At 47.2% G+C, this 14,920-nt stretch overlaps 1 protein-coding gene across 2 annotated transcripts in view; it reads right to left on the bottom strand.

Moving 5' to 3' along the window:
* Positions 1-5,620: 5,620 nt before the first annotated feature.
* Prkcb (protein kinase C beta) overlaps positions 5,621-14,920 on the bottom strand; it is a 296,917-nt gene continuing 287,617 nt past the window's right edge. Inside the window, exon 17 of one of the 2 annotated variants that reach the window (XM_071605799.1) lies at positions 5,621-6,299. In XM_071605799.1, coding sequence (XP_071461900.1) covers positions 6,147-6,299 — 153 coding nt within the window. In that variant the 3' untranslated portion in view covers positions 5,621-6,146. Of the gene's footprint in view, positions 6,300-11,285; positions 12,615-14,920 lie in introns of those variants that run through there. The other variant, XM_071605798.1, reaches the window with a different exon arrangement.

Genomic DNA, 14,920 nt, shown 5'->3' with positions numbered 1-14,920 from the left:
GTGGCCATGGGGTGCACATTCTGTATCTGGAGCTGGAGGGAGTGGCTCGTTGGGGGCGTGGCCATGGGGTACACATTCTGTATCTGGAGCTGGAGGGAGTGGCTCGTTGGGGGCGTGGCCATGGGGTGCACATTCTGTATCTGGAGCTGGAGTCTCTCTCTCTCTGCTTCATGATCACCATGTTGCAAGCTCCTTCCCTCTGCTACACTCTCCCGCCATGATGTCCAGCCTCACCTCGAGCCCCGGGGAATGGAACTGGCCTTCTCTGAACTAAGACCCCTGAAACCGTGAGCCCAGAAATAAACGTTTCCTCCCCTACACTTGTGCTGGTCAGATCCTTTAGTCACAGCAGAGAAAAAGGTTGACAAAAACAGTCTCCCTTTGGCTTTCTGTTTCTTAGCTGGACAAGCGGAGGCTGCTCGTGTTTGGGGGGATTCAAGGGAATTCCTCTGATTCCAAAATAACGGATCTTACATCTCCTGGGTTTAGGGAAACACTGGTTTCTGTTCTGTTCACCAGGGGGTCCCTCAGATCCTTTTTCATCTGGATGAATGGTGCCCATCGACACCAACTCAGAAACTCCCCGACCAAGCGGGACCATGGTCTCCCCTCCCCGGTTCCACTTCCCCCCTACGTAGGAGGGCTGACCCCCTCAGCAGGATGGAGCCCACCAGCCCCACTGCAGACCCTCCGCTGACCTCACTCCTCCATTGCTTGCAGGGCCTGTGACTTTCCTGAGGGCCCTCAGCATGGTCCTTCACATGAGCTATAAACGAAGTAGGCACCCCTCCAAAAAAAGAAGATGGAGCACACTCATTGGACCTAGTGCCCAGCCCTAAGACACCCCTGTCCTCTATCCCAGGGTATATTATGAGCCAGACAGCTTCTGATGCGGCTCCCAGGGATCTCCGCCTTGCTTATCTATGCCCTTGGGTAATTCCCTCCCGTGGAGTGTGTCATTTGTTAGTAATGAATAGTACACAGAGAAAATGATATACTGTCCCTTCTGTGATCCAGTTGCAGCAGAATGGAACATCCGTCTGACTGGTATTCTCCTTACAAGGACTTTTGCCTCATGCACTTTGTTGAAGTAAGCTGCCTGCTTTGGTTTGAATCTGCTCCCCCAAATTTCATATGTTGGAAATTTAATCCCCTGATTCCTATGTTAATGGTATTAGGGGGAAGATTTGGGGAGGTAATTAGAATAGGATGAGGGTTGGTTCCTCAGGATGGCATTAATGTTTTTATAAGAAGAGGAAGAGTGATCCATGCTAGCATGCTTGCTCTGTCTCCACCATGTAATGAAGCAGCAAGAAGACCCTCCCCAGATACCCAACAAATACTTTCCCCAGATACCCAGCCAGAGAATTCCTGTGGGTCAGCAAATACTACTGCCATGCTTTTGGGCTTCCCAGTCTCCGTAACTGTGAGCTACCTAAACCTCTATTCTTCATAAATGACCCAGTCTCAGGTATTTTGTTCTAGCAACAGCAAACAGATGGACACACTACAATTTTGGAAAAGCTCACATGAAAAGATCTGAGGGTATCCAACTGCTAAAACTGGTGAGGAACTGCAACCTCAATCAAATAGCCCACAAGGAACTAAGTCCTAGCATGTGAGTGGTTTAGAAGTGAATTCTTCCCAAGTGGAACCTTTAGCAGAAGGTTCTAAGCTAAGCCCTGCTCAGCCTCCCAACACGCTGACACTAAGATAACAGATGTGTATTGCTTTAAGCTGCTAAGTGTTGGTGTCACTTGTTAACAGCCATAGAGGAGAAGACACATGTATCTAGGATTTCCCTATAAAAGCCAGCCCACAATAGGGTTAAGATCTCATATTGAATAAGGAGCCGTATCTTCAAATAGTCATAAATTCCCACCGGCTCGGCACTGTCCGTTATGCATGAATTTGTCTCTTGGACCTCATAAGAGGGAGTCCCTGGGCAAAAACAGAACAGAACATCCTTGTATCTCTTCTCTAAATGTCACTTTCATCTCACCCTGACATGTGGCCTAATTTGAGCGAGCCGTGTGTCAGAGAGACCAGACTGCAGGAGACGACCGTCCACAATGGACAGGGTGTGGTGGTTCACTCTTTGGACAGGCCTTGAGCTCAACTCTTTGGGAACCAGATTCACTCGGCTTGCTTTCAGGAAGCGGTGAGCCAGAGAATTCCTGTGGGTCACAGTATTCTCCCAACAAGCAAAAATACAGGATCCGAGACGTCTGGCTTTCGGGTTTGGGGAGTCAGGTATTGACAGGGTGGTACTTGGTTGGATGTCTCAGATTCGGTTCCATCTCTTTCTTGCTTTGTATTCCTTCCTGATTACACCGGCATCTCAGCTTGCATTCGAGGTTTTAAAAAAAGAAAGAAAACATGACAGGAATTAGATCAGAGGGTTTAAGTTTGTCGTCGTTGGTTTGAAGAGTCTCTATCATCTGCTCTGAGGCTGACTCTGGTCATCCCACTGACAGGCCTAAAATCTGGTGTCGTGTCTCTGCAGGGATGGAAGGCACCATGGGGAAGCAATTCCTTTCCCATCGGTCTTATTTCTTTGATGCTCCCAAATTCATTAATAATTCTGGGGAATGACTGTGTGATAGATAGAAAACTGATCACAAACTTGCCATCCTCTCCTCCATGGGCCTATGCCGGGTGGTTTGGCACTGCCTGCCGCCTGTAGTCTAAAGCAGCAAGAAGACTCTCCCCAGATACCCAGCAAATACTGTTGCCATGCTTTTGGGCTTCCCAGCCTCCATAACTGTGAGCTAACTAAACCTTTATTCTTCAGAAATGACCCAGTCTCGGGTATTTTGTTCTAGCAACAGCAAACAGATGGACACACCACAATTTTGGAAAAGCTCACATGGCAAAGAACTGAGGGTATCCACCTGCTAAAACCTATGAGAAACTGCAACCTCAATCAAATAGCCCACAAGGAACTAATTCCTAGCATGTGAGTGGCTTAGAAGTGAATTCTAGGAGTCTGTTTCTCCACCTGCTGATTTACCATATGGGAAAGGAGCCAAGGCTTGGTGAGCCCTTGAGCACTGGGCTTCTCTCCTAGTCCTGCCCCTTGGAGTCATTAAATCCACTCTGTGAAGAAGCCCCCCTTAGCCTCTTGGACCACCCAAGAGCACTCAGAACAAAAACAGCCATCCTACTGACCAGGCCATCAAACACCCATAAGTGAATGAGGTCCTCCTGACATTGTCACCAGCTGAGCTTCCCGCTGCTTGAAGATACACGGACAAGTCCATCAGAGATAAGCTGCTGCCTAGACCAGAAAAGCCACCCTCGTGAGCCAAATAAATGGTATTTTTGAAAAATCCACCGGCTTTGAGGTGGTGTGTTACTCGGCATTAGGCAGCTGATGTAGATTTTTATCATGTGAACGTTTCTCCCAACTCATCTCGTGGGTGGATTTTCAGGCCCAGAAAGCAAAAGCCTATAATTCCTCAGAGGGTGGAACTCAGGCAGTGAACGTGGCTGTGAAATGATACTGACCTTCATGGTCAAAGGCAAAGCCGGGAGCCGCTCCTTTAATGGCTTCTCATACATCACCAGCTGCAAAGAACCTTTGGGGTAGACTAAAATTCCTGTCCACGGAGAATCTGAATGTGCTTCCTGAACCTATATCCCTTTTGTTCCAAGAACCCATTCCTATTGGTGTGCAGAGCGCTGTGGAATTCCGTTCTTGCGTTTTGAGCATCACTCTGACCCTAGCTGTGGAGGAGGTGCTGCTCGTGATGTGTGTGGAAATGGCCTCTCAGATGGTCCCCAAGGATCTTGACCTTCCAGTGATTTCACCTTGGATAATCCCCTGGACCCCAGGCTGAAAATAACTGACTCGATTCTAAAGAATAGAAAATAGCAACAAGATGGGATGCCACTTCTGAGATTGGGTTATAAAAGGTCTGCGATTTCCACGACGGTCACCTCATTGGAATCATTTGCTCTAGGGGAAGCCAGGTCCTGTGTCCAGGGGCAGCCCTATGGAAAGGCTTATGTGGTGGGGAACTGAAGTTGCCAATAATTATGTCAGGAAGCTTGGGAGTGAATTCCAGATCATCCCAGTTGACTTTATGTGCAACTTGGCCAACCTCGTAAGAGGCTATAAACCATCTAAGTCACACCCAGATTCCTGACCCACACATATTGAGAGATAATCAATATTTGTGGCTTTAGAGTCTGGGGGGTGGCTTGTTACACAGCAATGGATAAGTAGTACAACTTCGGTTCAGTCAATCAACCTGCCTTCTCTCTCTCCCCAGACCCTGTTTGGTTCAGGAATGCACCTGTGAACAGGCTGAGCCAGAGTAAAAACAGATTGTTTCACAGAAGAAGACTTTTAGAGAAGCTCCCACTCTTTCTTATGGGACTTGATCCTAAGAAGATGAGAGGCTGGATCTTCTGCAGCCATTTTGTCCCCATGAGTGGACAGTTCTGGACTATCTTGTTGGTCTCCATCGCCCCAGCACCCAGGACTCCACGGGGTTCCGAGTAGGCACTCAATATTTATTAAATAAAAGATGGGTTTATATCTAGCAGATGGAAAAGTGGGAGAAGCTGGCACGCAATAGTAACCTCTTCTCTAATGCCATCTTAAATGGAACCCGTCTAGAAACCTCTACAAGAAAACCCATGGATTCTTGTTTTCTAAATATGGTATGCAGAATGCACAGTTTCTCCTTTAAGTTGAGGTTGGCTCCAGCCAATTTTAACTGGCAGAGTTTCTAAAATTCTGCCGAGATGAGCTCACTAGGTAGGATCAATGGATTCACTCTATCTGCCTAATTGCTCCATTTTACTGGGACTCCTCCAAGAAAGGAGATGAGCAAACCCCGTAGAGAGAGAGTCCTAATGGCCTGAGCGTGACAGGTCTGCTCTCAGTTTACCCACCAGCCTCAGCAGTGACGCAGACGACTGGATTACTACATGTTTCAGAAAGAAAACTAGAAGCAGGATTTCATTCAGAGAAGACAGCATCAAGCTGCCACAGTGATGCAGCTCCGTGACACTCCGCTCTCACCCCGCGGGGACTCCTTATCATGCCCAAAACATTGAGAAGCAACTTGCCTTATTTCCTCAAGTTCTCCTGGGCCTCCGTGGAGAAGTGCAGCTGTTGACAAACGGGCCCTCTTTTTCTGTTGTCTTTGTTTGTTCGTTTGCAGATGCTAAGCTGAATTAGGGTAGCACAGTAAGAGATATGTGTGTGCCTTTTCCAAACGGTAACACCCTCACAGACCACAGAAAGTGCCCTCTGTACAGAGGCCAGCCTCCTTCCTGACCTCTGTCATGGGTGGGATGAAATTTTTGTTATGTATTTTGTACTTAATGATAAACACGAACCACATGGACTAGGCAACTGTGTAGGTACCCGGATTATTATGGGCACAGGGAAATACTGAGGTCATCAAGCCTGTGACACACCCAATGTACCCCCGCCCTCCTGCCAAGGGAATCTGAAGGTCTGGAAATTCATTTAAAACATCCCATTTCCAAAATGTTAATGACGATTTTAATGAAATAAAATTTTGCCCGAGTGAAATGAAAGTTCAATCCGCTGGCAATACCAGCCGGTCGACCTAAAGACAGACACACAAACGAGAGAGTGTGCATATATTAATTCAGTTTAATCATATCAATTCTTAAACAAAACAAAACAAAAAAAAAAATGTTTTCCTCCAAGAGACAATAGTTCACAGTAACTGCAAAGCTTACAACTTTTAAAAATACCGGTCATGCTGAGCATTCAAAGAAGATATTAGAGAATAACTGTAAAAACTTTTTTTTTTTTTAACCAGGAACATCAGCTTTTGACTTTAAAAATTACAAATACGGAAGCATTTTGGTGTCAGACACAGTAGTTTTGACATCGTCTTGTTGATTCGATGAAGTTTCTGGAAGTTTGGAAAATTGTACCTCTATCACTGGATAATGCGCTTATTCCTAAACTAAACATTTTCAAATGGTAGAAAACAAACTAGCAAGCTACACATACAAAGAAAAGCCCTCTAGACAAGCTCTCCTCATGCTGGACGCCAGCACAGGGCACCATGAATCCTGGAAGACTAGAAGTGGTACATACACAGCGGCCTGAAGTCCGGCACCCCAGGCTGAGCAGTGGAGTGTGCATTCACCTACACGTTAATGACAAACTCGGGGTTAGTGTAAGAGAAGCCAGCAAATTCATTTTGGTCCAAGTTCATGATGAAGAGTTTATCAGTGGGAGTCAGTTCCACAGGCTGCCTGGTGAACTCTTTGTCGAAGTTGGAGGTATCTCGCTTGTCTCTCTGCCAAACGGAAAGCACACACACATTAACACAAGCAGAAGAGGGAGGAAAGTGACCAAGACAGCCGGCGACTGCCAGGCCGATGGCATCTCAAGAGCAGAGGCAGGAAGAGCCCTGGACGGGCAGGTTTTAGCAGGTCCCTTATGGGCACATTTCACATTGCATGTTGGTATAGAAACCTTGGTGGATTTTTTTTTTTTTTTTGAGAAAGGAAATAAATCACTGAGTTTCTTTAAAGATTGTCATAAAGAGTTGCGGGTGTGTGTTGGGGGCAGTGTGTGTGTGTGTGTGTGTGTGTGTCTGGGGGGGGCGGGGTTCTTTGAGAGAATAGCCGAGAATTAGCTATTAGATAGAGTGTCCTGCACAGAAACCTGCTCAACAGCACCCTCTGTGTCTGGGAGGCCTCCTTCTTTGGAAAAGAAGCCATTCACAGCACAGAGTTAAAATGGTCCCGTGGGGGAAATCAGGTCTCTGCTCAGCAAAAGGAGCTGAGCACGGTCCACTCCACACTCGCTGGTACAATCCAGGCTTCTAAGGGGCTGCTCTAAAGCCCACCTCCAAAGCTCTGCAGAGCAGAATCTGGGTCTTCATGAGCCAGAGGTTCTCTCTAAAGATGTTTCTAGCATCCTAAGCAACAAAACCCAAAGCTTCAAAGGTCTGTGAGAGCAGCTTAAAATATGGAACAACTCCATTCCCCTGGCTAGTCTGGGCTTTCTTTCTCTCTCTGGTTTTAAGTGTGTGTGTGTTGTGGGGGGGAAATGGACCCCAGTTTACAATCTAAAGTCTGGGGCAAGTTTGATCAGGGACCATCAATCAGAGTGTGAGCTCTTCTGCATGATATTTTAACTTTTGGGGGGTCCTTGTCAGTCTATGACCTCTTCCCATCCTCACCCCACCCACCTGGAGGGCAGGTGGAGCTAGGGTCCTCACCCCATTGTGTGACATGAGAAAATGGAGGCCGTTCTAGGTAAAGTGACTGGCCCAGGATTGCACAGTGGGTGGCTGATTCTTACCTGACCATATAACTGCTAAGTAGGGCCCCAACACAGTCCCTGTGGCTGCAGAGACAGCCTGATGGCTGTGTCATTACAGAACAATCAAAGATAATGCACTGGATTCAGTGACCCCAGGGAGGTTGCCTGGCTGAAACCAGAGTTATGTCAGACTACAGAGGGCAGGGTCAGAAAGGACTGGCTGATTCGAGTTTGGCCAGTCTCCTGGGGCTGAACTGAAATCCAGGCTTCAGGTTTAGCTCCTCGTGGGCACCGAAGGATAAGGATGTACTATTGCTGGGCTTGTTTCCTTCTGCAAAACGCCTTTTACGAGAGCTGCTTCTTTTAGGATGTGCCCCTGATAGAGGCGAAATGTCTCTGTGCAGTTCCCCACTCCCCCTTGGGGTGTCTGAGTGGGGGTGTGCAAGGGAGGGAGACAAAACTAGTATCAGAAATATATTTGGGAGCTGGGGATCTAGCTCCGTGGGTCAGTTGTGCTTTGCACACACAAGGCTCTGTGTTCAATCCCCAGCACCACAACAAAAGAGAGAGAGAAAGAAAGATACTTGAGTGATTGCCCATCCCAGAGCTTGTAATGTGGACAGAACTCGATTCAAGCAGTTTTACAACAACAACAAAAAGAAAGAAAGAAAGAAAGAAAAGAAATATATTCTGGTGGGTGTGGCCAAAGAGGACCCGCCTACAGATACAGGTGAAGCCATTTTCTGGATGGTGGGATGCCTCCTGCATGTCCCATCTGCTCCACCTCCTCTTGCCTGGTCTGCTGTCAGCGTGTGCTGTGCTATGGGTGGGGAGGGTGTCCAAGCCTAGGCACTCTGTGTGTCACTTCCTGTGTCCAGGGGGAAACTCAAATGCCTCCTTTTCCTTTATTATCTGTGCATCCCTCTGCATCCTTTTAATTGTCTGCATTGCACTGACTGCTTCCGGTCTTGTTTATTTGTGATTTCTCTCTAGGAGGGCGCGGCCCTGGTCTGCTTCTTTGCTATTGTATTTTCAGTACCAAGAAAAGTCCCTGACATGGAGGAGGCCCTTCCTAATTATTTGTGGAGGGAATAAATCCATGAATGAAGGCTTGACTGAGGGTGCGCTTCTTTGCTTTTGCCCATTTATAACCACCCTGAGCCAGGGATCTCACTCTGAATCCATTCCCACGGGCCCTCAGGATCTCCCCCGTGGACACTAGGTCGAACCCCAGCAGGAACTGAACTGTGTGCGGGCCCTTCAAGGTCTGGGAGTTCCAGGGCTGGGTGTGGGACAGAAGGCGGGCATATCCCGAGTCAGGAGATGGACAGCTGCCTCCCTTGAGGTCTCCTCGGGCACCGTCACCCTACCTGGCCTTCCCTGCCCGGGAGCTTGGAGCAGAAGTTGTTTTCCCACCATCCCTGACTTTGGAAGTCCTTTCTCAATCGCTCTTCTGGTGAAGACCCATGCTGCAGGCAGCCTCATGAGTCCAAATAGCATTAGCCTTTAAGGCCTCTGTCCTGCGAGTAGATCCTTCTGAAAAGTACTTGAGAATTGTACCCTAGAAGTTGGCAGAGGGTGGTCCTCTCTGTTGGGACAATTTCTTTGGGGTCAAAAAGCATCTGAAGCCATGTGCGAACAGTAGACCTCATCTAGAGGAGGTTACTAATGCCCCGGGCTTCCTATAAATCCTCCAAGAAGGTCCTTGTGACTGTGGCCCTATCCTATTAGAAGAGCAGAAGAAGGTCAGAGGAAAGTCCACAGAAGAAATCCAAACGGGGGGTTCTTGGACGCTGGTGGACGATTGGCCATAGCTAGCTAACAAGGACATTGTTGAGGTGACTTTGAATTTTCTAATTCAGTTTCTTTTTAAATCCTCCCCTAGTTTAAATCCTTTTGGAACATCTCAGCCTGTCTCAGGTAGGCCGGAAGAACCAGGTGTGGCCATCTGGAGACCGTGTGCTTTAAGGAGAGGGTGGGAATAGGTGGTACCTGCAGAAGTCTGAAAAATGCTACCTGAGAGGTGACACTCCAAACTCAGAACCCTGCCATACAGACCAGCCCTGCCCTCCTCCATGGAAACAGGCCACATGGGTGGGTGTCTGTCTCTGCTCAGCTTCTCGGTGATTCTGTGATCTGGTCCAGCATGCAAACTGTGCCTTTGGTCTTCTAGAAGGGAGTCGCTCCCATGGACCATCCTCCCTCTCCTCCCCACCCATTGCACTATCTGATTGTTCCAGAAACCCAGCCTCAAACTGTGGTCTCTAAAGAGGAAGAGAAGCCGGTGAAGATGTTGGATGATATCTTTCTTTGTTAAGAAGCTGTTCCTGACTGATCCAGAGACTCGGTATCTCTAGAGCACACCTTGATTCCAATTCCTTGTTGAATAGCTGCCCTCCCCGCAGATGGTATGCGAGAGGAAAAGGAGGCAGGGGTCAGATTGCATCTTGATTATGACCTACTGTGCTCCTGGCACCCAGCCGGGCACACACTGGGTGCTCAGTAAATGCTTATCTGAGTGAACGGAGGGCAGGATCAATGGATGAAGGCAAAAATAAAAGTTTTTCTTCCTGGATAAAAATTTGCAAAGGTTTTTTTCCCCCAGAGATTACAGATGATGCAAGTTCTGTTTCTGGATTCCTGTGTACCAGGAAGTGTTGCTGGAAACGGAAACAGGAGGAATTCTGACTAATGATCCCTCATTTCCAGAGAAGGCTTCTCGAACCAACCCTTAGCCAGGTCATGCTAGAGGAACAGAGGCTTTGGCTTGAGTATCTATTTCTGCCAACTAGGAAACTCGAAAAATAATGGCAAGATTTTGGAAAATGTAGAGTGCAGTATATAAACATACACTTATATTCTATCTATCTAACTATCTATCTACCTATCCATCCTACACTGTTTTCTAAGGTTATCTTCGATCATTTGTCAATAACCCAATGTTTCTCTATGTGTTTTATCCTGAGAACATATCCAAGGAGAGGCCTGGTGTCCCTGCCAGATGACAGACCTCAAATAACTTGCCTATGGGTGGGCATGGGGTCACAGGTCCTTGTCAGGGTGCTACAGAGCAGAAAGAGTCCTATGCTGATGGTCAGGACACCTGGGTTTGGGTCCCAGCTGAGTGACCTTGGGCAGGTTACTTCCTCTCTCCAGTTTCCCCAAGAATAAAGTAAGGGGCAGGGGGAGGGTTGGCCCTGATTTCCCTCTTTCTCCAAACTCCTAGTCAGCTGGGACTTCAAGTTTGCTCCACCTTAGGTCCAGACTGTTCTACAATGGTGACAGCAGGCTTGGTCCCCAAGACTGAAGCAAGGTAAACTAAGAGGGCCACAAAGAATGGTCCACAAGGGACTTTGCCTCGGCAGAATCCCAAACGCATGGTCTCCTTAAAGGGGAGAAGTCTTGCTTCAAGGACATCTGTCAAGTTTTTTTAAGTTCCTTTGACAGTCTCTCAGAAGCCCTGGAGTTTCTGGAACTTTCTTCGACTGGGGTAAGAATTCTTTTCAGGGTGGCCTGAGAACGGCAGGAAGAAGTAGGGACAGACAGACGAGCTGTCCCCACCCATTCAGATAGAAATGTCTCCCTCCCAAGAGGGTCTCCCTGGGCTTCTGGGATCTCCCAGAGTTGCTTGCTATGAAGGATATTTAGTCCAAGCTGGGAGGACTGGGGATTTCAAAAATAAAATCAAGAGCCCCAGACATGTTCACTGCTGGCCTCTACACTTGATTTGGGTGGAAATGTGGACTTTGGGCTTCGACAGTGTCCCCAGGCTCTGTACCAGTGTCTCTGCCTGGCTCAATACTGGGGGCTGAGTCTAAGCTCTGGATTTAGTTCCTTTCTCTTGAAATTCCTTCCTAGGGCCCTACTTTGTAGTTTGGGCCCGCATTTTTTTTCAAAGAGAGTAGTTTTCCTTGAAATAGTATTTTCTTCTTTTCTTTTCTTTCTTTTTTTTTTAAATTGTATCTTGATGCTAGAAGAAAAATGGCACATAACACAAATCCAGACACAAATGAACATTTCCACAAACATCTTGCAAAACAACATCAAAGGGAAGAATACAACTGTTTGTTTGTTTTTTCCCCTTTGTTTGAAGAGATGGTGTCTTTCTCAGAAGCACTCAGCTTTCCAAAGCCAGTGATGGACCTAGATTAGATCCCCTCCCCACAAGCCTGAATCTGCTGGGCTCCACAGCCATCTTCTGGTTAAATCAAAGCAGGTCATTGTGGTTCCGAACATTTGGACACATATTTTAAAGCAATGTGGAACAACATGAGTAACTTTTTTCTTTTCTTTTTTTTTTTTTGTATTTGAATAACAACAGAAATAAAACCCCCAAAAGCAAATAAAGTTTGAAATGTAATGTCAATCCACGGTGGCCCCGTTAGGAGTTTGCTAGAGTGACCATGTTGTTTCAGGGAACAGTGCCAAATGCCCTCTTGGAGTAGTTTGGGGACAAGGGTGATCGGGGACACACAGTACCAGGAATTACAGCGTGGAGGTAGAACCCAAAGCTGGTTGCCTTTTGACCCCTGGAAGTGCTTTTAGATTGAAATGGTCTAAAAAAGCACATTCTTGAAATTTTAGGACTCAGATAATCTTCTTAACTTTGAGTTTAAAAAAAAATGAAATTTTATTTTTAGCATGTTCTTTTCAAAGCTCTGCTGCTTCCAGAACAGGCCGCATGGATGGAGGGATTCCCTCTAGGGCAAAGCAACCATATATTTGGATACAAGCCAAGCCCCAAACCTGGAAATGGAAGAATACTGCTCGCATCTGACTCACCTACCCATTTTGTAGGAAGAAATCTAGATCGCATGGTTGGCGTGAGAAATGGCAGTGCAGAAAACCGAGGCAGAGGAAGCAGGCATTTCCTCTTGCCCCCTGGATGGACACAGCTGTCATGCTGGGGGACATACATTGGAAGAGGACTTGAATTCTGTCTCAATTATGCAGCGGCCATTTCTGCCTGCCACCTGCATAATCCCATCTCGTCCTCACGAGATGCTCCAAACTACCTGAGGACATTTGGGTTCCGAAACATGGTCACTCTGGTCTCATCAGAAAACAAAACATGGATGTATCTCAGCAATGAAAAAAAAAAAAAAAAGAAAAAGAAAAATGTCACCATAATAGCCGTTGAGCTTGAATGACAGAAATGAAGGACGGAGATCTACACATCTACTTAGCTCTTGACTTCAGGTTTTAAAAATTCAGAGTTAACAAAGGAAAATCCTTCGAATTCTGACTGGTCAATATTCCTGATGACTTCCTGGTCGGGAGGTGTAAGGACGGGTGGATGGCGGGTGAAAAACCGGTCGAAGTTCTCAGCATTTCGCCCACACTATGAGAGGGGAAGAAAAGAACCGGTGGGTGGAAAAACAAAGCAAAAGCAGCAAAAAAAAAAAAAAAAAAGCAAAAAAAGTAGAACAGAATCGGATGTGGCTTCCTCCAATCCCTTCCCTTCCAGAAACTCAGAGAGGTTGTTTTCAATGATCAGAAATGAGAGCAACAAAAAATGCAAACTTCTCATGACCTTTGTACGTGACCTTGGGCTCCCGACCTTGACCTGCTGTAGCTCATGAGTTCCACCCTGGTTTCCTTCTGGGCGGTCAGGAGATGGATGGCAAAGGCATGAGATGGTGGGGCTACTGGCACATGGTATGTCCCCACCCCACCCCCAAAGTCAGCCAAGCTCATCTCGGGGAGAAGATGGGATTCAGGTGGAGCCAGAGGCAAAGTAATGACCCGTTCATACATCACCTGGGAGATCTCAAGATTTACAGTAGCAGAGCCCTTAAAGCTGCCCCGTGGTTCATTGGTCAGAAACAAAGATGTTTATTTCCAGCTCAACAGAATACCATTTATTTATAAACTCCAGCCTGGGGAAGAACATCTGGGAGTCTACGATACCTGGGTAACTACCAGGCCCGGGATAGCTGGGCCACTCCTTGACTCTTAATTACAAGGTGCTCGGAGATAGATTTAGCTGGGCTTCCTCCAAATTAAAAAAAAAAAGTGGTTTGGAAGGAAATATAAACAAGGTCCTAGGAGGCAAGCAGGGTCTAGAGGGAAAAGTACTGTGATTTCTCATTCCTCTTGCTGCTCCTTCAATCAGAAATGTCCCTGATCTGGAGGCAGAGTTACAACGTGTGTGTGTGTGTGTGTGTGTGTGTGTGTGTGTGTGTACGCATCACACATAAATTCCCACCTGCTAAGAAGAGACAGATCCCTACATCTGGGGTTCTTTGTCCTTCATCAACAAAACCCCATTTGTGCAAAAGCTCTAAGTGGTTCCAACTATCTCTAGGAGATCACAACCTAATCAGAGAATAGCAGTAGTAGGTACAAGAATTATGGCTGGTCTCTGCTGTGCATTTGCTGTGGCCAGACACGGTGCAAAGCTGTCTGTTTGCATTATCTTATTTAATCCTCCCGAGGATCCTATAGAGTGGGTATCAGTGTCACCCCCGTTTTGTAGATGAGGAAACTGAGGCCAGGCAGGTCGTGTCATTTGTTCAAGGTCAGCCTGCAAATGAACAGCAAAGCTCCAGGGGGAGCTGGATTCACGTGACATCAGAGCCCAGGTCCCCGGTTCCATTTTTATAAGTACAGGTGGCAGACTGGCGACTGACGGAACAGCAGAGGGGAACCGAGGTGGGAGGAAGTCAAGGGTGGGCAGGATGCTGCGGTCTCCGCAGGGAACAAGAAGAGGATCTGGTCGCATCGACTGCTCAGACAGAATGTGGGGAATTCAGGAGGGTGATTATTTCCATATTGGACATGACATTGAGAGCCCAGGGAGCCCGGGGTGGGGGGGGGGAGGAACCAGAGAGAGTTCCCAGCACAGTTCTGAAGCTGAGCAGAGAGAGCTTTAAAAAGGAAAGAAAGAAAGAAATTCAAACAGCAGAATGTGGAAGGTGAGGAAAGAGAATAATAGTAATAGAAGCCACTGAGGACTTTCCGTACCGCGGGTATTTGCTGAGGGTTTTTGCACCTATTCTCTTCTTAATTCATGGAAACCCTGTGAGGTTGATATTTCATTCCCATCTTCTTAGGATAAAATTGCTCCCGAAGCTGCTCAGCGGCAGGAGAATCAAGGAGAGAGCAGTAGCAGACAGCGGAGGGCGGAGAGAATCCAGGGACAGAGAGAGGCAGCAGCATCAAGGAAGCGTCCCCAGGAGGTCAAGTGGGAAAGTCGCTGAAGATGGGCCAGTGCGTGGGCAATTGTGAGGACGCCGAGGAGACCCGGGAGCCTGCGGCTGGGTTCCAGCCCCTGGTGACAGTATGCTGAGCAAATCAAGGAATGCAAGCGCCTCTTAAAGACCTTCTAAAAGGGAAGCAGAGGAATTGCAGGTATGTGCAAGGGATTTAGGTCTCAGGGAGCCTCGGTTTATATGTAGGTAGAAGTCTGTGGAGCACGGACACGGATTCAAATCCTGCCATCTTGCTGCCCGCTAGCTGTACAATGCTGGCCAAGTTTCCTGAAGTCTCAGGGTCTTCTTTTGAAAAACAGGGACAATCCCTATCATTTGGGGTTATGACAAGGATAAAATGAGATAATGCACATTATTGTTGAATATGTTGAATATTATTACTTATTATTATTATTATTATTATTATTATTACTAGAAGTAGGCCCAGTGTCTG

The sequence above is a fragment of the Marmota flaviventris genome, chromosome 19, assembly GCF_047511675.1.
Source record: "Marmota flaviventris isolate mMarFla1 chromosome 19, mMarFla1.hap1, whole genome shotgun sequence".
NCBI classification, from domain to species: Eukaryota; Metazoa; Chordata; class Mammalia; order Rodentia; family Sciuridae; genus Marmota; species Marmota flaviventris.
The sequence above is the reverse complement of the archived record's forward strand: the minus strand, read 5'-3'. Positions and strand labels throughout refer to the sequence as shown.